At 36.3% G+C, this 23,817-nt stretch overlaps 2 protein-coding genes and 2 non-coding genes across 4 annotated transcripts; 3 read left to right on the forward strand and 1 right to left on the reverse strand.

Annotated features, from left to right (window-relative positions):
- Positions 1–5,134: 5,134 nt before the first annotated feature.
- Positions 5,135–8,191, forward strand: LOC143552342 (reticulon-like protein B1). The gene is made up of 5 exons (XM_077042595.1): positions 5,135–5,414; positions 7,110–7,290; positions 7,376–7,517; positions 7,610–7,679; positions 7,762–8,191. Exons 1-5 carry the CDS (start codon positions 5,228–5,230, stop codon positions 7,935–7,937), a joined length of 756 nt encoding a protein of 251 aa, XP_076898710.1. The 5' UTR covers positions 5,135–5,227; the 3' UTR covers positions 7,938–8,191.
- A 4,890-nt stretch (positions 8,192–13,081) lies between these two features.
- On the forward strand, positions 13,082–13,165 carry TRNAL-CAA (transfer RNA leucine (anticodon CAA)). The gene has a single exon. It is a non-coding gene; the product is annotated as a tRNA-Leu (tRNA).
- Positions 13,166–14,427: 1,262 nt separating this feature from the next.
- TRNAL-CAA (transfer RNA leucine (anticodon CAA)) lies at positions 14,428–14,511 on the forward strand. The gene has a single exon. It is a non-coding gene; the product is annotated as a tRNA-Leu (tRNA).
- A 906-nt stretch (positions 14,512–15,417) lies between these two features.
- On the reverse strand, positions 15,418–19,003 carry LOC143552343 (uncharacterized). Its single transcript, XM_077042596.1, has 2 exons — positions 18,870–19,003; positions 15,418–17,746 (listed from the first exon to the last, which is right to left on the reverse strand). Exon 2 carries the CDS (start codon positions 17,441–17,443, stop codon positions 15,635–15,637), a length of 1,809 nt encoding a protein of 602 aa, XP_076898711.1. The 5' UTR covers positions 17,444–17,746; positions 18,870–19,003; the 3' UTR covers positions 15,418–15,634.
- Positions 19,004–23,817: the final 4,814 nt, after the last annotated feature.

Below are 23,817 nucleotides of genomic sequence, written 5' to 3' on the forward strand. Positions count from 1 at the left end.
TCATAATAGGTGATTTGTTGAGAGAAACAAGATAGGTTACCGGGCTTGTAAGGTTTTGCCAAATCTTCATCTAGCCTTACAGCAGGATTATGACTTGTTGTTCCTTGGTGAGTACCCAGTGATTGGTTGATGAGCTGGGTCCAAGGGAAGTGTGCCATCATTTGATCAATCATCTGTGGCATGAGGTTAAAGCCTTGAAGGCTTTCAGGGGTTGCTGTTGTTTGATTTGTTCCCGTGGGAGTGCTCATTGCAACACTTCGAGCCAAAAGTAAGACCGACATGGCCTGCTCCCATGTAGTGGCTGTAGGAGGAGCACTTGAAACTGGTGACAGCCATATTTGGTCGAGAGTGGTCTCGTGTCCAAGGGGTTGTGAAGTGAACAAAGGGAAAGCCGTTGGGGTTGGTCTCCCATAGGTGTAGGGAGATGGGTTAAAGGATTGATAGGTTACACTTGGACCAGCTTCAAAAAGAGAAGCAGCCGGTCGTGAGCTGGTTGGAGGGGAAGGTGGACGTCCGAGCGACAATGAGGGCTCCGATTCGTTATAATCTAGCCTTATTCTTATCCCCTTTTCTCTTTCTAGGCTCACGTGTTGGTTAAGAAGATGCCTTAGTTGCAAGAAATTCCGTGATACCCCTTCCAGCGTCAAGTCGACGCGTTTCGGGGTGTTCGTGACTCCTGCATGGGGAGAAGGAACTCCGGATCATGAAGGGGTTGGAGTCCGAAAAGGTGAAAACTCGAGGAACAAGTGTCCCGTCGAAGTTCCTCCCGGAGTGGTAAAAATCGAGGTCGTCGCCGGAGTTTCTTGGCCGGCACTTGATTTTGGTGTTCTTGACACTTGGTTAACTTCTCCGGGAGATCCACCTTCTGACATGGTGATGGAGTTACACTACTGGTCTTTATGATAAAGTAAGCGGTGTAGCCCCACGGTGGGCGCCAACTTGTTGCTACAACAAAGATAAGACCAATGATAGTGAATGGACTGGTTAGGCTAACAAGCTTCAAGGTTCAGGTTAACCTAACGCAGGTTGTGGTGTCCCTCTACGTTTGCAAAACGTAGAAGGAGGTTCACTAGTTAGTTGCTTGTTGTTATAGCTCACCGAAGATCAAGAACCGTGATGTTTGGAATCGGTTTTAGAATGATGTTCTTGGTGAAGCTATGAAGTTATTGAAGTAAGAAAGAAATAAGCTAAGAGCATATTTTTCAAGGAAGAAGAGAAGATTAGGGAGATGGTGTTATCTGCCCAAATATGTTGTGTTCTTGTTTATGACTAAGCATCTCTTATATAGGTGAAGAGATGTAAGCCTTTTAGTCCATTTAACTAAACTAGTTAGCCTCTTGTTTACATAGAGAGTTGACCTTTAATGGCAGGAAGGTTTGGACCGCTGGTCCATAACTAAAATCATAATACTTTATCTGAGCATGTCCTTTGGTCAGAGGAGACAAGGATGTGAACAGTGATTTGACATTGTACTGTAACACGTGGGTACTTGTTTACATAAGTTTGGGCGGGAAACGAAGCTTTTAACATTTTGACCCTTTTAGCGTTAATGTGTTTCAGTCATTTTATTATTTCCTTGGGCTTCATCATAACCTAATTGTTATAGTAGGAAAATAATTATAATCCAGGCTGTTACGGAGAAGTTTATGCCGATGAAAGTGACGTAGAAATAAAATCACTTTTTCAAGACTTCATGACGAAGTTATAAAATAATGTGACTTCTTGACGAAGAATAAAGAAACGCAATTTATTTATCACCAAAATTTCATATTTACCTTGCGCTTACAAGGATTTGAACAAACAACCTTACTTTTGTGAGTGATGACGCCATACCATTAGACCAATATACTTATGGGTAAACCTTTATTGCGGCCCGGGATGGTTCTCCCCCCCCAGTGGTGAAACTTGAACTAAGTGTAAGGCCCCGAACCCGGTAGCCCTACTTTAGCGTCGGATTTACTCATAAACACAGTTCGTACAAATCAGAGTTCATTAAAACTTTCGCGGAATATAAAAACTTTCATGAAACGTTACAGCAATCCAAAACTTGCCTCAATTAAACATTCTTGTCTTTCAAAATAAACGTCAATTACATTAAAACATCTTGAGTCTTCAGATGCCAGTCTCCTATTCGCCCACCATGTGCCCGCTCAAGCTAGCTGTCTCATTCTACTCACCTGCATGCATACTAAAAGTCAGCTACGCTGAGTGAGTTCTAGTTAATCATACACTATACAATGCACATAAACTTATATTCTTTCATTCATACTTTCATACTTTCTTTTGTATTAACTTACTTTCATATCTTACGTTATAAAGAGCATTACGCCCTACATTCCTCGAGTATTATTAGGGCTCGATACCCTCCTTCCTCGAGTATTATTAGGGCTCGGTACCCTCCTTCCTCGAGTATTATTAGGGCTCGGTACCCTCTTTCCTCGAGTATTATTAGGGCTCGGTACCCTCTTTCCTCGAATATTAGTAGGGTTCGGTTCCCTAGTTCTCGAATATTAGTAGGGTTCGATTCCCTCTTCGTTACCATACAACCATACATCATACCTCGAGTATTATTAGGGCTCGGTACCCTCTTTCCTCGAGTATTATTAGGGCTCGGTTGCCTCTTTCCTCGAATATTAGTAGGGTTCGGTTCCCTAGTTCTCGAATATTAGTAGGGTTCGCTTCCCTCTTCGTTACCATATAACCATACATCATACCTCGAGTATTATTAGGGCTCGGTACCCTTTTCGTAACCATACAACCATACAACCATCATTCCTTCTTTTATTAAATTTATCACGTTCATACACATAAGCATACATATCATACTTACCTTATACATAGCGTTATAACCTGACAGTACATGCAATATCCGAAGATCGTTCACGTACCATCAAGCAATCATTTATACATATCACATCATTCACATAAGGCATACACTTATCTCTTAGGATAAGCGTATTAACAAACATATCGAGTATGCACACAGCCCCGAAAACATAACACATAAATGGGGCTAGAACTCACCTGAACTCTGCTTCTTCCTCCGATAGTTGTAAATCCCTTCTTTAACTGAGCTCGGCTGACTGTATAAGTTATACGTATCAATACTCGCCTGATTTAATCTGGTGGCCTAGTATTAGCTTACTTTTACTTATCGTTTTTAATTTATTTTCTAATCGAACTTGACTTTAGGCGAAGTTAAACTTTAGGCGAACTTAGCTTTAGGCGAAGTTAAACCTTAGGCGAACTTAGCTTTACAGGCGAAGTTCATCAGGCGAACTTAGCTTTGCAGGCGAAGTTGTCATCAGGCGAACTTAGCTTTGCAGCGAAGTTGTCATCAGGCGAACTTAGCTTGCAGACGAAGTTGTCCAGCTGCAGGTACTGTTCGTCCTTAAATCCCTTAATCATCTTCGTTTCTTAACCAAATAACTCGATTTAGGTATCCACGGAATCGTCTGACCAGCGCCTACAAACCCCAACCATCAAATCGACCTAACATCGATGTTTAAAGGGTGCGATTTAGGCATATAGGTTACGGGTTCTTTTATCAATCGATTAACCCATCAAATCATATCCATTTTCAGTAAGTTTAGCTTTGTAGGATTCGTTTTTACCATACAAACACAGATCTATCATTTCTATACTAATCCAAACCTAAACGAACAAGTTCTCGATATAAACGTACCGTAAATGAGTCGAACTACGAACACGAGCTGGTCTTGTTGCTTTGGTTCGTCACGACGATCTAGCACCAACGAGCTCGGGTCCTCGCCTTTGGATCTTGGTTCGGGTTGTGTGTGTTTTGGAGTGTGTAGAGATTAGGATGGATAAATGGATGGAATGGAAAGGATTTGGGTTTAAGGGGGTATTTATACTCCCTTAAGCCCATGGACCGAAGGCCCATATTTCCTTTTGGTCCATATCTAATCCCATCTAAATATCCTACTAAGTCTTCATATTTTGCTATTATTATTATCGTTCCACTAACTCGTTTATTTCACCCGACAAAATAATATAATAAATATTACTTTAGAAATTTCGGGATGTTACACTAAGACACCGAGGGGGGGGGGACTCAAATGTATATAGAATTTCAAAAAAGGGAGGGGGCTGGGCTCAAATTTTTGACCGAAAACGGCTAAATTTACATTGTGTATAAAAAATTTCGGACAAAAACAGGTAAATTTACACTATTACGCAAAAAACCAGGGGGAGGGGGGGCTCCCCCGCCCCTCACTAACCGTCATTCAAGATTCGTCACTTAATATATGGTATACTCTAAACTCTAACAAAATACCGACTTTTAGCTTACAAGATTTCTTCTCTCTAACTAAGTTGTTGAAATAAGCTATAACATATGCACCTTAAAGACACTTTTATAACTCATCAATATATTTAACTATACATATAATGTGTATAACCTTTAACTATATATCTAAGCTTGTCTATAATTATATCCTCTTTTAACTCCTAGTCAAAACCGAGTATGTATACTTGTCAATTTACTTTTGATACATTCGGTATTTTGGCAGGGTCGACTCAACCTTTTTAGAGGCCTAAAACGATGTCTAAAAACGAAGCATTGTCATAAAAAGTTTATTTAGTTTTCACTCTAAATAAATCAAGATGTTATTTTTTGTAAATACAAAAGTAATGTAGTTCCTCACATCTTATTAGACTTAATTCAGTTTAAACATCACTCAAATCACGCACACAAATCCAAATTTCAAGTTATAGATTTATAATTAATAATTTTGTTTTAAAAATTGGGGGCCTTAGGAAGTCAAGGCATAAAAGCCCTTCATTAGTTTCATCCCCCCTAGGAACAACCTTGTTTTCAAACTCCAGAAGCTGTGAATTCTCTAACCAGAGTTTAGCTAGTCATGCATGGTACATTTTCCTGTCACTTTACTGTAATCGTTTGAATTGAATGAGAAGAAGTACAAGCGGAAAAAAAGGACAACTAAACAAAATAAAAGGGGTAAAACAAAACCAAACCAAACTCCTTACACACATCAATCACGCCAATTAGCATAAAACCCATCTCCGAACCACCAGGTTCGGTAAAACACCACCACTCCAAACCTGAGGCTCGGGACCAAACCCTTAGTATATAAAAACCACCTAAGCATCAACTCACACATTCTTTGCATCACTCAACACTCCAATTCCAAACCAAACTAATTCAATACAAAAACTAGGGTTTTGATTTCAATTCAAACTCAATATGTCAGATCACGAAGATAACAAGTCCGAATCGTTTATTGAGAAGATAACGGACAAGATTCACGACCTCAAGAACGACTCGTCTTCAGATTCAGACGACGATAGCAAGGTTTCCGAGATCAAATCGAAGGTGTTTCGCCTGTTTGGAAGGCAGAAACCGGTTCATCATGTCTTCGGCAGTGGAAAACGTATAATAATATTATTATTAATAATAATACTTTGCCCTAACTTTGTTTATGCTGTTGCTTAGTTTCCGTACAGTAATAACTAATAATCGTTATTTTATAACTTATTGATTGTAACTGTAGATCTAATTGTAATTTGTGAAATATGTGTATGTTTAATTTGTGTAGCTATAAGCTCATAATATTTTTTTTATAATCTATTGGTGATAACAGTAGATCTAATTGTAATTAGTGAATAGGAATATTTTTTTAATTGCTTAATTTCTGTATAATTAGTGTAGTGATGATAATCAAGATTTTATGACATATTGATGAAAACATTAGATCTAATTGTAATTTGTGAAATATGTATATGTATATGTTTTAATTGCTTTAGTTGTTTAATTTCTGTATAATTTGTGTACTAACAATCGTTATTTCGTAATCTGTTGATTGCAACTGCAAATCTAACTTTTATATGTGAATTAAGTATGTGTTTTAATTTCTTTAGTTGTTTAATTTCTGTGCAATTTATGTAGTGATAAGCTGATAATAGTCACGGGCTTATTAACCTATTGGTGACAACAGTAGATCTAATTGTAGCTTGTGAATAGGAGTATGTTATAATTGCTTACTTATTCAGTTGGTTAATTTCTGTAAATTTGTATAGTGATAATAATAATCATGATTTTACAGCTTACTGATTGCAACAGTAGAAGATCTGATTGTAATTTGTGAAATAGGTGTATTTTATTATTGCTTACGTAGTCTGTTGTTTAATTTCTATATAATTTGTGTAGTGATAATTATGATTTTATAATCTATTGATGACAAAAGTAGATCTACTTGTAATTTGTGAAATAGGAATATGTTTTAGTTGCTCGTGCATTCAGCTGTTTAATTTCTGTAAAATTTGTGTGGTGATAATTGTAGATCTTATTTTAGTTTGTATGATTAAGAGTTCAATTGGCTTTTGCATGTAGATTGGTAGATCAAGCACTTAGCGTATTGTTAAATCGCTGCGATTTGTTGTTCTTTTAGTTTGAAAGTTAAAACTAAAGTAAAATGAGAAGTGAAGAACTTTTTTCTTTAATTATTGATGGGGTCTTTTCCAGTTAAGATGTTACTTTTTTGCTTCCTAAAGTTTAATAATATGATTGATATCCCATTCATGGAAGCTTAATGTTTGCACTTATAATTTATAAAGCAAAAAAGGTGATTTTATAACCATTGATTTCAACCTTAGATCGATATCTTACTGTATGGATTGGGAGTTAATTCATGGATCTAGTTATAACTTGTGAAATAGGTATTTGCTGATTAGGAGTTTGTTTGGCTTCTGCATCTATATCAAGCATTTAGCATATCGATAAATTTGTTCTTTTAGTTTGATTCTCTAAAACTAAAGTAAAAGGATACACGCTTTTTCCTTTAATTATTAATGAGGTCTTTTCCAGTTAAGGTTGTAGCTTTTTTGCTTCATAAAGGTTGATAATATGATTAATATCCCACTTTATTTTTTTAATGGAAGCTTAATGTCTATAGTTTTATAATTTTTAAAGCAAAAGTTGGTTTCCTCTCATTATAATAAGCTACCGAAGCTCACATTAGTGCTTATTTAAGTTGTTTTTTTTGTGTATATAATACAAAGTTACCAATGTTAAGCTTGCTAAATGATTTTGTTCTTTTTTTAATAGTCTTTTTTGATTGTGTGTAAAGCTGCCGATCTGCTTCTGTGGAAGGACAAGAAACTATCGGGTGGGATCCTAGGTGGTGTGACAATTATCTGGTTTCTATTCGAAGTGTTGGAATATCATTTGCTGACTCTTGTTTGTCACACTCTGATACTTACTTTAGCACTACTGTTCTTATGGTCAAATGCCTCAACTTTCATCAAGAAGTGAGTATTTTAAAATTCTAACAATCTGCTACTTATTTACTCTTTGATTATTATATTAATGCATGACCCGATGCTTTGTTTACAGGTCTCCACCGAAAATTCCAGAAGTTTCTATTCCAGAGAAACCTGTTTTGGAAATTGTGTCTTCATTGAGGATTGAAATTAACCGAGGTTTCGCAGCTATACATGATATTGCTTCAGGGAAAGATTTGAAGTTGTTCTTAAGTGTAAGCTGCAATATTTTATAATCAGTTCTTATTGTTCGTCGATTAGATATTCACATGCAGATCAATGTTTTCTCTAATATTATATTGATCAGGTTATCGTTGGCTTGTGGTTCGTGTCATTCATCAGCAACAGCTGCAACTTTTTGACACTGGTTTACATATGTAAGCTTTATAACACTTGCTAGTTTATGTTACATACAATTTTTGTATAATGTTATTTTACCGATTTTTGAATATGATGCAGCGGTTGTGTTGCTGTTCTCGGTGCCTGTGGTATATGACAAATACGAGGACAAGATAGACCCGCTTGCGGAGAAAGCATGGATTGAAATCAAGAAGCAATACAAAGTGCTGGATGAGAAAGTGTTGTGTAAGATCCCGAGGTCGATTAAAGAATTGAAAGAAAAGAAGAAGGTTTAAGGAAAGAAGTTGCATACTAGGTGTGTTTTATATCTCAAAAAAATGGTTTTATTGTTTTCCAGTCAGATACTCAGAATTGTGTTTTTATGATTTAGGGTAAGTGGGGTTGATTATATAGGCCCATATATATGTATATATACCCTTCTGCCCAATATATTTACTTGTTTTTTTAGAGTCATGGTGATGTTTGTTATGTTTCATACATGGTGTTACAGTTTTTGTTTAGGTGGCACTTTGTTGCAAAACTAATATGATTTTGTTTAGGTGGCACTCTCTAATCGATAATCAACACATTCGTTTTATGATAAAAACAACAAAACAATGCCAGAACATATGATAATCGTTAAAATTGCAGGGTCGAGTGTTCCTTCAATAATTGTATGGTATCAACCTAAACTGACCCCAGGTTTGGTTTTGATGCTGATGTTTCTGTATGCTGGCTAACAAATTAGTGGAGTTGTGTCATTTTGAGTGGTCTAGATATGGGCCATTACAAGAACGGGTTGAGTTCGGTCGAAAAAAAGTTTAGATATTTACTAGTTACTCGTTTGCTTGAATGAGCCGAATTTCCTCCAAATTTTTTATTCAACTTAACTTTGTAAAGCTCCTAAGCTCTTTAGGGAAACAATGAAACTTTCTTTGGGTTACATGTCTTGCATTTTGTTATGGTTGCTTCGGATCATTGTCGTGTCAGAGGAAAAGGTTAACTTTACACAATCAAGGGTCCTACGGTCAAAGGGTAGCTATGTCACGTTCAGCTCCCCTGCCACAGAAGTATCTTGGAAGTGAGTTTTGACGTGGTTAGAGATGGAAGTCATGGAACTTCACCGCTCTGCCTCCAATAGAACATGCGCCTCTAGCACTACTGTTCATTTTAAAGAGTCTTGCTAAACGTACCCCTTATACAACAGTCAGCTCTCCTACAAATTAAAGAGAAAGGAGAGCAGTTACGTGTAGAGGTGCACAAATCGGGTTCAACTGGAAAACCCGAACCGGTTCGAAACCGGTTTTTTCACACCGGGTTGTAAAATGGCACCGGTTCCAATCAAGAACCGGTTCGGTTCCCGACCTGAACCGATGCCCAGATATGCTAACTTTTAAGAACCGGGTAGGGTATGAACCGGAACCGGTTTTTACGCAAAAACCGGTTCCACCGGTTTTTTTTGAAATTTAAATATCATAGCCGTTAGGAACCGGTTCCAACGGCTATATAGCCGTTTTTGACCATTGGAACCGGTTTTTTAACTATAAATAGGTTATTTTTTTACTCTAAATAGCAAGGTTTGTTTGTGTACTTGTTAAACCACTTCCAAAACTATAACACACTCCAAACCACAATTAACCTTAAACCGACAACAAATGGCAACTAATGATGACGTTGTTATGGTGATCGAAACAACAAGATGCCCCGATGTTTGGGTTCATTATGATTTGTGTCTCATGGCCGACTCACATGAGTTGGCATGTTGCAAATATTGCTCGAAGTTTCTTAAAGCAGGGTCCAACTCGACATTACGAAAACATACGAATAAGTATTGTCGAGAGAAAAGAAGTTTGGAAGCTAAAAAAACGGAAGTGGGAGAGTCGTCCGGCTCTACAACCCAAAAATAAGTATTCCCGGATTAAAACGACGGACTTTGTTTTTTTATGTTTTAGTTGTTATGTTTAGTATCGTTTATCGTTTATGTTTTAATAATGTTTGTAATAGTTATTTTTTAAATAAATAAAATGTTCGTCGTTATTAAAAAAGTAACAAAAATTATTCATGAGTAACAAAAGTAATAATAAAACAAATCAAAACTAAATATTAGTTGAACAAGTTACAAATAATTTTACCAAAACAAATAATTACAACTCTTCTTCGTCTTCACCCTCGTCTTCGTTATCGGAAGAAACCCCGTCCTCCGCCTCCTCATCATGAATATGACGCTCTATTGGTATTTCGTCTTCAAAGTTCGCCTTGTGTTGTACACGATCCACCGCATCCAAATGGTCCTTTAGGCAAATGCAAACCTCTAGAGACTCGGGAGTTAGTTTTGTTCTTCGCATAGATAACACCCTCCCACTAAGAGAAAAAACCGATCGGAAGCAACCGTTGAGGCTTGTACGGCAAGCAAATCACGAGCCATGGCGGATAGAATGGAAAATTCGTTTTGTTTACCTTTCCACCAAGCCAACAAATCAATATTGCGAATTTCGTCGACCGTTGCGCCCTCAACATAGTTTGCTCCACTATATCGACCAAGTTCGCTACTTGGTGTGTTTCCTCTTTGCCTCTTAGATGCCGATTCACGAATCCCATTCATCAAATTTATAAGTGGGTCATTGCACGGCCTACTAGTTGTTGTTTTTTTTCACAAAAGACGATCTCGTGCTTGGACCATACATTTGAAAATAATGGTCATAAAAGTCTTGAAGGTTTTTGTTGAACTTGTCCTTCGCTTCCGTCGACAACTTCGGGTCAATCTCGTGCATACCTAAGTTGTCGAATATTTCCTCAATCGTTGTTTCAACCCCATTAACATTCCAATAGGGGTTTAATGCGGCGGCACAAGTAAAGACCGGCGGTATGTTATCAAAATATTTTATGAACTTTTCTTTCATCACCGCAACAATATTTTCGAAGAGTTTGTTCTTCTCCGCAAAGCTTTTAAAAACACAAGACATATAGTACAATTCTTGCAAAACCCAACAACTAGTAGGGTAATAGACTCCCGATAATTTTGTTGTTGACTTTTTGAACACGTCAAGATACTCCAACAAATAACCGACTTGGACCCAAACACTTTCCGGAAACATATCGGCCTCGCGTTCTTCAACAAGATTGTTATGAAAAGCTTGTAAAGTTTGGCGTTGGGCAAAAGCACACTTTAACATATGACAAGTTGAGTTCCAACGGGTTGGAACGTCCCAATTCGGCCCCAAATACTTTCTTTCAACCGACTTGCAATAGTTCTTATATTCAAGATGTCTTCTTTTACCACTTTTGAAGACATCTTCTAACATAAGTCTAAAGTATTTTAAATCATCACAAATGTTTTCATTGTCAAGACCTATTTGAACAACCAAGTTGATGATATGTGCAACACATCGGACATGAAAAAAATCCCCGAAACAAGGTGGTGAATATTTAATGATAAATTTTTCAGCCGCCTTAGTATTGTTTGAAGCGTTGTCAAACGAAATCGAAAATATTTTATTTCTCAAGTTGTAAGTCGTTATAACTTCATCAAGTAATTCAAACAATTTTTCGGCGGTATGTGGGAACGGGAAGTTTTCAAAAGCGATGGTGCGTTTCATCAATTGCCATGTCACAGGATCAACCCAATGAGCGGTGACACATATGTATGATTCGGGCAACCCATGTGGTGCCGACCAAACATCAGTAGTTAAACTTACCATGGCTTCTAAAGAATGAAAAGACTCGATTAACTCTTTTTTAGCACACTCCCACAACCTGATACAATGACGTCTTAAGGTAGTACGACTTACATGTGTGTATCTCGGTTGTAGAGTTTCGCGAATCAACGACGTCAACTCCGGGTCATCAAAGTGGTTAAACGGCAAACCTCGTTGAATAACGAACTTTGCCATTCTATCTTGAACTTGAGTCGTGTTGTAACGAAATAGTGTACCATCTTTACCCAAGTCAATTTGATCGGTCGCGCCAATCCCTTTCAACGCCTTGCAATATGGCTTCTCGATGTGCTTTCTCAAAGTAGAGTTGGAATCGTGCTTTAATATTGAACCACATAGTTTGCAACGAGCCTTTTGATAACCTTCGTCATCCACAATCAAATCCCAATTCTTCCATATGTCTTGGTTGCGGTTATGGTTGACTACCGTAACAACCCTTGGGTCCTCCGTAACAGGAACAGGGGCAACAAAAACACTCTTCTTAGCCTTCTTGTTAGTTTTTTTGATGGGTGCCATAATAATATTTAGTTGGATGGTTGGGTAACGGAACGGGTTTGCTAAAGGAGTAGTATTTTAGTTTGTTTTTGAGTTTGGTGGTGAAATTAGTGGTGGAAAACAAGTTATATATAGGTTTGGGCATCAAAAACCGGTTCCAACGGCTATATTACCGTTGGAACCGGTTCCAACGGATCTATTGTCTCTCGAAAACCGGTTCCAACGGCTATATTACCGTTGGAACCGGTTCCAACGGCTAATTGGTGGCTAAAAAACCGGTTCCAACGGCTATATTACCGTTGGAACCGGTTCCAACGGCTACTTTGACTTTTGTTTGACTCTTCAAAAAAAACCCGCCGGAACCGGTTTTTCCGGGTACGAACCGAACCGGTTACAATTAAGAACCGGGTAGGAACCGGGTTGGAACTGATACTAACATACAAATATGAGAACCGGGTACGATTTTCGGGTACAAAAATACCCAAACCGGGTATTGTACCAACCGGGTTGGAACTGGAACCGGTTCCGATTCGGTTCCACCAGTTAGGTTCCGGAACCGGTTTTTTGTGCACGTCTAGTTACGTGCAAAACCAAAAGAGAACTGAAACATTTTTGGCTATGATATAGTCTACTGATTGTTACATGAAGTCATGAAACCACCTCCGCCGCCGGTCTCATAAAACGATTAGGTGCCCATTTGATACTTGTTTCTGAAAAATTGGTTTCAATCCAAGATCATTTTGGAACATGTTTTGACATGAACTAAATTGATACGTCTTAATGACTTGTTATGACCTGCCTTCACTTACCTGACTAGCTTGTAAAAAGTATGCAGATCTAAATATTGAGATATAAAGAACAAATTGTTCTAATACGTTTGATTTAAGTTTTTACAAGTTGTAATAGTTTACAAAATATTTTATGGTAGTCATAGCATTCAAATGAGATTAATGCATGTGTTGATATTATTTAAAAATCAGTTCTATACAACTTATCGACTTTTAGGAGGCATGTTACGTATCCATTTATTCTTAGGTTTAAGAGAGACGTTATCTCTGTGACGATCAAATACTTTAAAACTACTGAATGTATGAAATTTAAATTACTTTCATCTTAAATCTTTTTTGTCAATTTGGAATAAGTTTTAATAATAAGTTATTATTTAAACTTAACCAAATTTTGTTGCTTAAAAGTATCCAATATGAATTGAACAAAATCAAAGTTAACAAATTGTCAGGATGGCCGAGTGGTCTAAGGCGCCAGACTCAAGTTCTGGTCTTCGAGAGAGGGCGTGGGTTCAAATCCCACTTCTGACAAAACAGTTACTTTTTTTAGAAGTGTAATTTTTTTTGGTCAATTTCTTTTTCATAATATTTTCTTTGATCTTGAGGCTATATTTATTAGTCATCATTGCTGCATTATCTATCGTAATTGTTAATGTTAAAATTGCCTCTAAAGACTAGTAAAAAATGCTATAAAAGTATTGTGTTCAACACATCTTTTTGATTAAATATAAAAAAATACATGATGTCCTATCTGTGCTTAAGTACAAGAAACACAAAGTGCATACCAAATGTGGAAATAGTGTACTTCTAATATGGCTTCTCAGGAGAAACGATTTCCGCAAAGTGAAGATTGGACTGAAAATTGTCAATCCAAGCGAAAGACAACCTTTTGGTTTGAAGATCGGCAGTTTCACCCGTACATGATCACAAATAAAATGTAAGTTAGTCTTGAGATGTTTCATACGTTGATTAAAATCCAGATTGACTACCAAAAGTATGGCGCCAATTCGCCAATGTTATCATACACAAAGTAGGTGTACTAAAAAGAGGTGCGTGTAACTCATGAGCAAATACATGAAACTCTGGTGGTATGAGCAAACTAGAATTACATTTTACATTAGTTTTTTCATATTCATTCAAAATTCATATTATGGCATATATATTTATCTTAAAGTGAATAGTTACTTAAAATGGTTTCTTTACAGCAAAAGGTTCATTTCCAACATATGATATAGATAGAAAGCGAGCCCAAAAGACAACATAAGAGAGATTGAACTATTGAAGCCTTGTAAAAAGAGGGATGTGATCATGTGAATACACTATTGATTCTGTATCATTATGTGAGTGACGCATAAAGAGACCGACTCTCTCTTTATATATCATCCAACAACACCTACTTGTATGTTTTTTCGTTGAAGATACAACACATAAAAATTCCGGTGTGATTTTGAACTAGTTAGTCATCTTCAACGCATGAGCATCAATAAATGATTTATGTTACCCCAGATGACATAACATCTTAATTTGTAATCTTAGATGTTATTATTCTTAGTTATATCCTATTAAGATTGAATCAAAGGTTATAAATTTTCCTACACTTTTATGCCATGATATTGTAAATACGTAGCAACAGACAGTGTCATTTATTTCAAAGTTTTTATTAAATATATATATTAGTATTGTGGTTAAGAGCACATCCTATAAAAGTATAATCCTCATAAGACGAGTAGTGAATGTTACAAGCCAATTACTTAACAAAAGTTCTATTTTCCGAATTAATACGTAACAACAAAGTCAGGATGGCCGAGTGGTCTAAGGCGCCAGACTCAAGTTCTGGTCTCCGAAAGGGGGCGTGGGTTCAAATCCCACTTCTGACATCTACTTTTTATGAATTATAATCCCTTTGTAGAAGCCCATAATAAAATTGGGCCATAAACCAAGGATTCTATTTGTCTGTTCAAAAATAGTTTTTTTTTTTAAATACGACTTTCTTGTGTTGCTCTCTAATTTTCAGGAGCAGAAAACTATAGTGTCTTGGAGATGTGAAGTTGATTATATTCATATAATTCTTATTTAGAATACATAAATTGATATAATAATGGTCGAAACTCTATTAAACAAATCAAAATATAACTTAAATATACTAGGAACTCTCTCTTTAAAATAGACAATTGATGTTCTTAATCGTTATCTTCTAAACTACATTAGAATATGTCGCCAGCTTATGCAGCTAAGGCTAAAGCATAAATAGCATAGAAACAATTTACAAACCAACATAAAAAAGCGTTTTGCCATTTTGCGAACATATGCCATATTGAAATAATGTTTAAAGTACTTTATTCTCGCACATGTCTTTCTGACTTGCAAAGAAGTCAATACCATTGTGCCGAAAGATCTTTCTGCCTTACGGTGAAAGTCAACTAAGATACTTCACTATTGTTGTAAACATAAAGAAAACATATGGTTTGCCTAAAACTTAATAACCGAGTCAGATCTAATGCATCATAAGACACTCGCTTTTTGCTGTTGAGTTGTATGGATTTTATCCGAAACGAAAATGGGGGTAACATTTATGATTGTATGTCTTCTAGCCCAAAATCAAGTACAAATAACCTGATACCTATAAATGTTGAATATAAATATTTATTAGAATGATAAGCCCTGTGATGTACTTAAATAACTATTCATGTAACATTAGCAAATTGTTAAACCTGTTGCAAACAAAATACAACTAGAGGGTTTATTTCATTGATCTAAAAGAGCCAAAGTCAAAAACATAACAGTAACAGATAACAAACATATTAACAAAGAACATTAATGTAGCTAGGCTGATTCATCCAATATACAAGGAAATAGCAAATGACCCACACTTGGAAAACCAACTCAAGTTACAAAGCTGGCTTCCACTTATTCATACACAACCACACACTTTGAATACATAACACAATCTACAAACAACCAAACAAAACAAACCTTCTGTCAACACTACCACCAACCTTTTCATATCCATTTTCGAGCCATCGCATTCCCTTCATCCGAATCACTTCCTGCCGCCAGCAAAGCAATCAAACTCCCTCCGTGAACCCTCCCTTCCGCACCAATTGACCGCCTCGCACCATCCGCCAGATTATTATTCGCTTGTTGCACAACGAGAGGCTTGAATCCTGAAGCAGTAAACCCGGTAGCATCCGGTTGAGATAACACCATCTTTTGAGCCTTGCTAGCTGCGGTATCCTGAACCAAGGTTCCCAATGTCGCACCACCATGGACCCGTTTGTCTTGAACCAAAGCACCGTGAGAGGTGCATAACCCCGTTTTACCCCTAGCAAATGCGTTACAAACTTGATCATTGGTTCCATATTCTGAACCGGGCTGGCCCCATGAGCATCTTTTCCCACCACCGTGAGCCTTACAGAAATCGGTGCTACCTTGTGCACTTTTCCCACACCCGACAAATTGGCATCGTTTACCACCACCGTGTCTGACACAACAGTCGGTACGCCCCCGTGCACTTCTGGTACAATCGGGGACTGCACATCTTTTCCCACCACCATGTGCCACACAAAATAGGGTTCCGCCATGTACACTTTTCGGGCAAACGCCACCACCGTCGTACGCGCACCGCTTTCCACCGCCATGACCCTTGCAGAACGGGGTGCTACCTTCCGCGCCCTTTGTACACCCTTCAAACGTGCATCGCTTCCCACCACCGTGCGCCTTGCAGAACATGGTGCTTCCTTGTGCGCCTTTCGTGCATGCCGGAAACTGACACCGGCGGCCGCCACCGTGAGATATGCACAGACCAGATAGCCCTTCAGCGCTTTTGGTGCAGTTCTCTTTCTGGCATCGTTTACCGCCACCGTGGCGGATGCATAACCCGGATTTCCCTCGTGCTGCACGAGTGCAACCTTCGTGGCTGCACCTTCGACCGCCACCGTGAGCGATGCAGAAATCGGTTAGACCTTCTGAGCTCTTGGTGCAACCCAAGAACTCGCATCTGCGACCGCCACCGTGGGCTTTGCAGAAAGCGGTTCGACCCTCGGCTCCTTTATTGCACCCGGGTTTTTGGCATCGCCGACCGCCTCCATGCGCGATGCAAAGCCCAGAAGCACCTCGCGCACCCTTTCCACATCCCTCGAATTGGCATGTCTTTGTACTACCGGTTCTATGCTGCTGATGTGGCTCGCTTATTCCAGATGAACAAGTGACTGAACTTGTTGGCATGGTTATAAAGCTGGATGATGGATTCTTTCTTTCCAGATGTGATGACATTGATCCATCATCCATATTGAGGTCACACCCAACAGGTGGTGGGCTAAGGTGAACAGTGGTGACATCAGACTCGGCGGGCACAGAGAATAAACTCAGTTCAAGATCAACCATCGATGGTTTGTTACAGGTGGGCGCTTTCTTTTTGACAGCTGTCTTATCACCACCTAAATGGAGACTGAAATCCAACTCAAGGTCCATTGACGACTCTTCATCGGTTTCTTTAGCAGATGACATGTTGGTGCACCCGGTTGCTGAGCTGGCCTTGCTGTCTGAGGAGCTTGGAGAGTGGCCTAACGATAGGCTAAATGGAAACCCGGGTTGCATATCCCTTGACCAGGTGACTGAATCCCATTTCCTTTTGATACCTTTTGAGGTTTGACCAGAGTGGTTAAACGAACCTGGGAAATCCAATCGCAGTGTGGTATCCGCTGCATAACCCGATCCGGACCCGACGACATGGAAGGAGTTGCTGAGGTTTCTAAAGGCATCGGGAACATGGTTTGCAGCAAAACCGTTAACATGGAACCGGTTATCCATTGAAGTGAAACGCGAGTCTCTTGTTTGATGTTGATCAAACTTATTAGCAAAAGAACAAGTTACCTAACTTCGGCTGTTATAAATAATATCCACAAACTTAAGGGTATTCTAAGCTAAAGATCTAGACTACTATGGTTAATTGTCAACACATGCTGAGAACATCGCACCCGCCGCTGACAAAACCCGAAGTGTCCCGTCGATCCATTTGCTTTATATTGTAATAATCTGAAACTATCTTAACAACTTAGCACACGGTTAACGTGCTGCAACAATACTCCAGTGTAGCCTCTTGAATTGTTCATCCTGTTTCATGTAAGTTATAAGACGTTTAGTAAAACATGAAGCTAAACAGGTACAAATTACAAAACTTCTGCATAACTACTGCAAGTGACAAAAAAAAAATCTAAAATTTCCAAATAAATCTAAAATAATTATCTCGTATAGTCGTATTATAAGGTTTAGCCGACAATATAAACTTTTCCGATAAGAAAAAGTGCAAGATCTAAACAAACACATACAGGAATTCCACAAATCAATAGTCTCAATCCGATACGACAAGCATCAACGATTCGACTTCATTAAAATCAAAATTTTGTAACAAGCACAACATGAAAACATAGATTAATATCACCAACAGACATAAAAACAACACAATCTAGAATCTACCATAACCCTATCTCCATCTTCCAGAATAAACAATTAAATAATCAAAATCAAAACAAATTATTCCATCTCAATGATATAATCTTCTCAGGTATAGTAATCCAAGAAACCTAACAAAACACAAATAATAAAGCTTTTCCATAGCTACAACAAGATCAATAACACGAACACATAAACATATATCACAAATCAATACTCAAGATCTAATATGAAAAGTATCCAACTTCACTAAAATCATATTTTTCGGCAAACTAGCATATATATATTTCATTAAAAAGCAGCGTTTACATCGATACAAAACACACAAACCGGCAACAGGCCGTTTTTGGATAACAAACAGGTCATGAAAACACTAATCTCCTATAAAAATAACAATTAAACAATCATATAAAATAAAAAAAAAACTGATAAAACAAGCAAATATTCCATCACAATTATACATGACAGAAAACTAATTATACAAATAAACGTTACATGATCTGTAAACAGCACATAATAATAATAATAATAATAATAATAATAATAATAATAATATTTCATTAATAATATATTTACCGATCAAATAATCAATCAGCTAATCAATACACAAATATCAAATTCAACGAATTAAACCTAAACCTTCAATCAATCTAATATCAAAATTCAATCAAAACATACAAAGAGATGAAATATGTGAAATTAAAGACAGGCGATTGAACAATTGAATAAGAATTAAGGCGAATTAGATGAAGAAAAGAGTTAATAATAATAATAATAATATTACCAGGTGAAGATGAGAGAAAGAGAATTAGGGGTTTTGAGGCTGCCGGCTGCTGCTAAAGAAATGATATTATTATTTATACAGGGGGAAAATGAGATGAGATTTGTGCGTCGTATATCTATATATAGTGTGTATGTATATATCACCGATAGATAGTGGTGTGTGTGTGTGTGTGTGTGTGTGTGGAAATTTATTGATAAGAGGTTGGCGCAGGATAAATAAAGAGAGGGTGTAGGTTAAAGAGCATGTTTTATTATTGTTCTATAAAAGTCCCAAATTTTTATTTTAATAAATTATTAGATAATTTATTATTATAATTAACAAAAATAAAAAAGTGTTTTTGGATAAGTCAGACATGGAACATCAAAATCATTATAGACAGGCATTCCGTCACATGAAGATTTTCCAAATTGTTGGGGGTCAAAGGCGAAACTTGTATTGCGTCCCCGTTTTTGCTCTGTAAATTAATTTATGTGTTCGTCATAAATTTTTTATATATGGTGTAAATTATCTGTTTTTGTTCAATTTTTTTTGAATCCGGAAACCCTGGTTTATTCAATTGTTATACGTGTTGAGTTCGGCTATCCTGGTGTTTTCGTCCAAGCTTGGCAAATGTTGGGGTGGTTTTAAACATTGTTAAAAAATAATTTTTATTTTATTTTTTGTGAACAAGTTTCCGGTTTAATTTTTGGAAAAAAATTAAAAATGTTACAATATATATGAAAAGTTACTCGATTTAATTTTGTTATAATATTGTCCATGAACATATTTAGAATGCATGTATTTGAACAAAAAGACAAGATATTTATAATAATAAATGTTACAATATATATGAAAAGTTACTCAATTTAATTTTGTTAGAATACTGTCCATGAACTTATTTAGAATGCATGTATTTGAAGAAAAAGACAAGATATTTATAGCAATAATTTGTTATATAAATGATAATCAAATATAAATGAGGAATTCTTTTTAGGGGAAAAAGGAAAAAGATTGAATGTCATTTTATCAAAATAAGAGCAAGTTATTGTAATTTTTTTTAACGACAAAAAGAACTTTATAAACCACCGAAACGACAAAACAACAAATTAGCAACAAGTAACCAACCAGGACACAAAATCTCCCAGGAAGAACAAACGAAAAAGGCAAAAACACACACGAAAAAACAAGCCCTCAAGAAAGCATCCCCGCCTGGACATCAAAGATACACAATTTCTCCCACGAGATCTCCCCCAAGTTTGATATATTCTGGGTCCAAAATAAGCCCAAAGTTTTTATGTTACTAATCGTGGCACGAAGATTCATCGGTTTCCCATCGAACACCTTTGCATTTCGTGTACTCCAGAGACACCACATTGTCACCAAACAAACCGCATGGAAAGCTTTTGCCTTTTATGTATTAAATCATGTATACCTGTACATTTCCAAAACGTGTCGAGCGTCAAATGCAAATAAACGATGGGACTTTGCACCATTGTGCTATTGTCTGCCAAGTTATTTAAGCGAAACCACATAAAACTAAGATATGCTCCGCTGACTCCCCCTTTCCCCACAATTTAGACATAGAAAAGCGAAGACACTTTCAAACTCCGTTTTGCCAACAAAACTAAATATGGGATTCTCTCAAATTATTTTTTATATATTTTTTTCACTATTTATGGACTTTAGCAAAATTGGTTTTAGGTGTTTATCTTTAATATTTTTTTTTTAAATAACAACTTTTTTGGTGTGTTTAGGTCGTACACTCTATTTTGGAGAAATGTATTTGTAATATTTCCAAATTTTCCAAAACATATGATGGAAAATATAAAATAAGAAAATGGAAATACCTCACTTTGAATAAAATGAAAGGATAAGTTCATCCCACATTGAAAGATGGAAAATTATGGAAGTTCCCACATGGGTATAAATATGGAATGTAATTTGATCCCACGTGGAAACTTGAAAGAAAATGGAAGCTCTTTATAAGGAAATGAGTTTCCATAATAATATTCTTATATGATAGGTCACTCTCAAGTGGTCCTAGCGGAAGGTGCGTAAGCACCCGAACGCACGCACACACGGACTCGGGCGCAATGTGGCGCTTTGATGACGCACTTTGCGCATCGCTGCGAGCCGCTATGGGGCCGCCTTAGTATTTTTTGTGGAAAATTAGAATTTTTAGAAAATCAACCTATCGCGTACCGCATCGCCGCGAGCCGCTATAGGCTCCCAAAGTGACCTACGCGACGTTAAAGTTACGCATACTGCCACGTCACCTGACACGCGTCAGAAATGGGGATGACTCATCAACCCATCGCGGTACGCGACGCCTGTTTATTGAACCCAACGCGGGTGAAACCAGCCTTCATTTCCTGCTCAGAATTTTCTTTCTCTCTCAAATTTTCTTAAGGATGTTGGTATAATACCCGAGTGGTCGTAACGATATCCTATCCGATCGAAAGAAGCTTTTATACACGAATCCAAAAGCTCTGCCTGAATAAGGTAAGATATTGTGTTATCGTGTAAAGTTTCTAATCTCGTGATTATCGTTATGATTATGGGATTATATTAACTTAGCTATACTACATTGTCTTTAACCTAGGTGCTTAATACCAGGAAGCTCATAAACCGTAAACTTGCAAGGTGAGACATTCGAGTTTTTGTACAACTCACATTTGCGTGAGACCACTATTTTTTCCGACGTTGTCATGATAATTTCAAAACATATAAAACTCATGGCAAATGTTCTAAATATTTTCAAATATATTTTTAAAGTATTTTAAATACATTACAGTGATTAAGTCTCTGTAGACTTACGGGATGGTTACTACTGGTATTGTGGGGGTTTTGTATACAAGGCTTGCCTACTGGGCTATTAAACGTTACTTATTGGACAAGTGTTAGCCAATAAGTAATATGACCACAGTCACAGATACGGTCGAGTGACAAGTACCTTTCGGTAATTTGTAAGAAGGCAGGTGTAAAAACATCTTAATGCTGTAATTGTATATGTGGCATTATAAATGAATGTACTCACCAGTATTTCCTGCTGATCAAATATTTTAAAACATGTTTCAGAGATGATAAAGATAAAGGGATGGTGCCTGCGGGCCTTCCAGCTTAAATAAGTGGCTTATCACCAGAATAAAGAAACATGTTTTTTGTAAAATAGGGTTTATCCCTATAAAACATTTGTAAGGATATAAATGGATTATATCCAACTAGATGAAATGAAAATCATGGTGTTTTACACTCTGATAATTTTTCCTAACTACGGTCCTGATAAATATTTTCCGCTGCTAAATAATAAACATCGATACCACCACTCATGTTCACGGCTCCCCTCCCGGGGTATGGGTTCGGGGGCTGTGACAGTATTATCATACTTTGATCAAATTATGTTGTCTTAACCAGGCTAACACTGGCTTAAGAATTTAGTATTATTAACCTAAAAAAATGTTATTTCCTAGTTAAAACTGTATCCTAGGTATTACTAAAATTTAGGAAAAAAACTATAAATTTTTTTTAGTCATGATTAACTATACATTTAATTCATTAAAAAACTATTTCAATTTACATCAAAACACTAGTATTTTAAATAGTGAGAGTATATTTATAGCTAAATAATAAGTTATATATATATATATCATGTGTTTATATAACTAAACAATAAGTTATATATCAATATATGTCACGTTAAACAAAACAGTTGACCTTTTAGTCTAGTGACATGAGGATGTTAAGACTTGAGATCTTAAAGAGTCAATAATGAAACCTGATTATGAAGAGTTTTCTCATATTAGTTGGTAAGTTTCTCCTTGATAGTATTCTTAAGTGAGTCAAGTACAAAGTGTCAAAATCAGTATGAAGTTAATATCCCGTCTTAGAAAACCTCACATGGGTATTGGGGGTGGTTCAAAACACTTTTAAAAAATGTTTATTCATAAAATATTTTTTAAAAATAAATTATGAAATTCCTACGAATATATGAAATTGTATGTATTAAATAGTGTGATAAGACTTTATTTAATTGGAGAGTGAATTACGGCTCATGAAGGTACCTAGCCGCCTCCTCAGACCACATACATTAATAAAAACCAAACCGGGTGGCCACCGTGCCGCGTCAATTCTTTGTTACAAAATTGTATATTTAATTATTTAAATCCATGAAAACCAAAGCAAAATTAATTCTCATATTTTTATAGAAATATTCTCATATATGCACTAATATATTTATTTTATTTTATTTTAAAATAAAATATTCTCATATATGCACTAATATTCTCATATTTTTCTCATATATTTATTTTATGTATTTTATTTTATTTTATTTTAAAATGTTACTAATATATTTATTTTATTTTATTTTATTTTATATATGCGCTAATATTCTCATATTTTTATTTTATTTTATGCACTAATATTCTCATATATGCACTAATATTTGCACTGTACATTTATTTTATTTTAAAAAAATATGATTACTAATATATTTTTTGTTTGATTATTATTTTTTTATAAATTTTGATATTTCTTGATTATTCTGTTTTGTATATCTTTGGATATTTCTTGATGATTATGTGAATATAACCAATTCAGGCTTCAGCATTCCTATCGCAATATTTTTAATGAAAAGGAAGTACAACCCCGGTTGGAAACCTTGTCTCCTTAGTTTCGAGACCTTTTTTCACCACAATTTGGAAAATTGTCCTCACTTCCCCGCTTGTTTTTTACACTTTTTATTCCTTTTTAAAAAAAATATATTTTGTTTTACATTTATCCAAATATATAATGACTAATTTATTTATATATCTTTTACAAAAATTAAATGTATTGAATTATTTTCTTATCCAAACATATTGAAAGTCTGTTCCCTGTTGTATTATATTGAAATCTTTATTATGAGAAAAAAACAAAGTTATCATTTCAAGTTGTATTATATGAGTTCATTTTTATTTTGTTTTATATT

The sequence above is a fragment of the Bidens hawaiensis genome, unplaced genomic scaffold (assembly GCF_021521415.1).
Source record: "Bidens hawaiensis isolate Kalapana, Puna unplaced genomic scaffold, B.hawaiensis_p1.1 tig00016848_1, whole genome shotgun sequence".
In the NCBI taxonomy this organism is placed as follows: Eukaryota; Viridiplantae; Streptophyta; class Magnoliopsida; order Asterales; family Asteraceae; genus Bidens; species Bidens hawaiensis.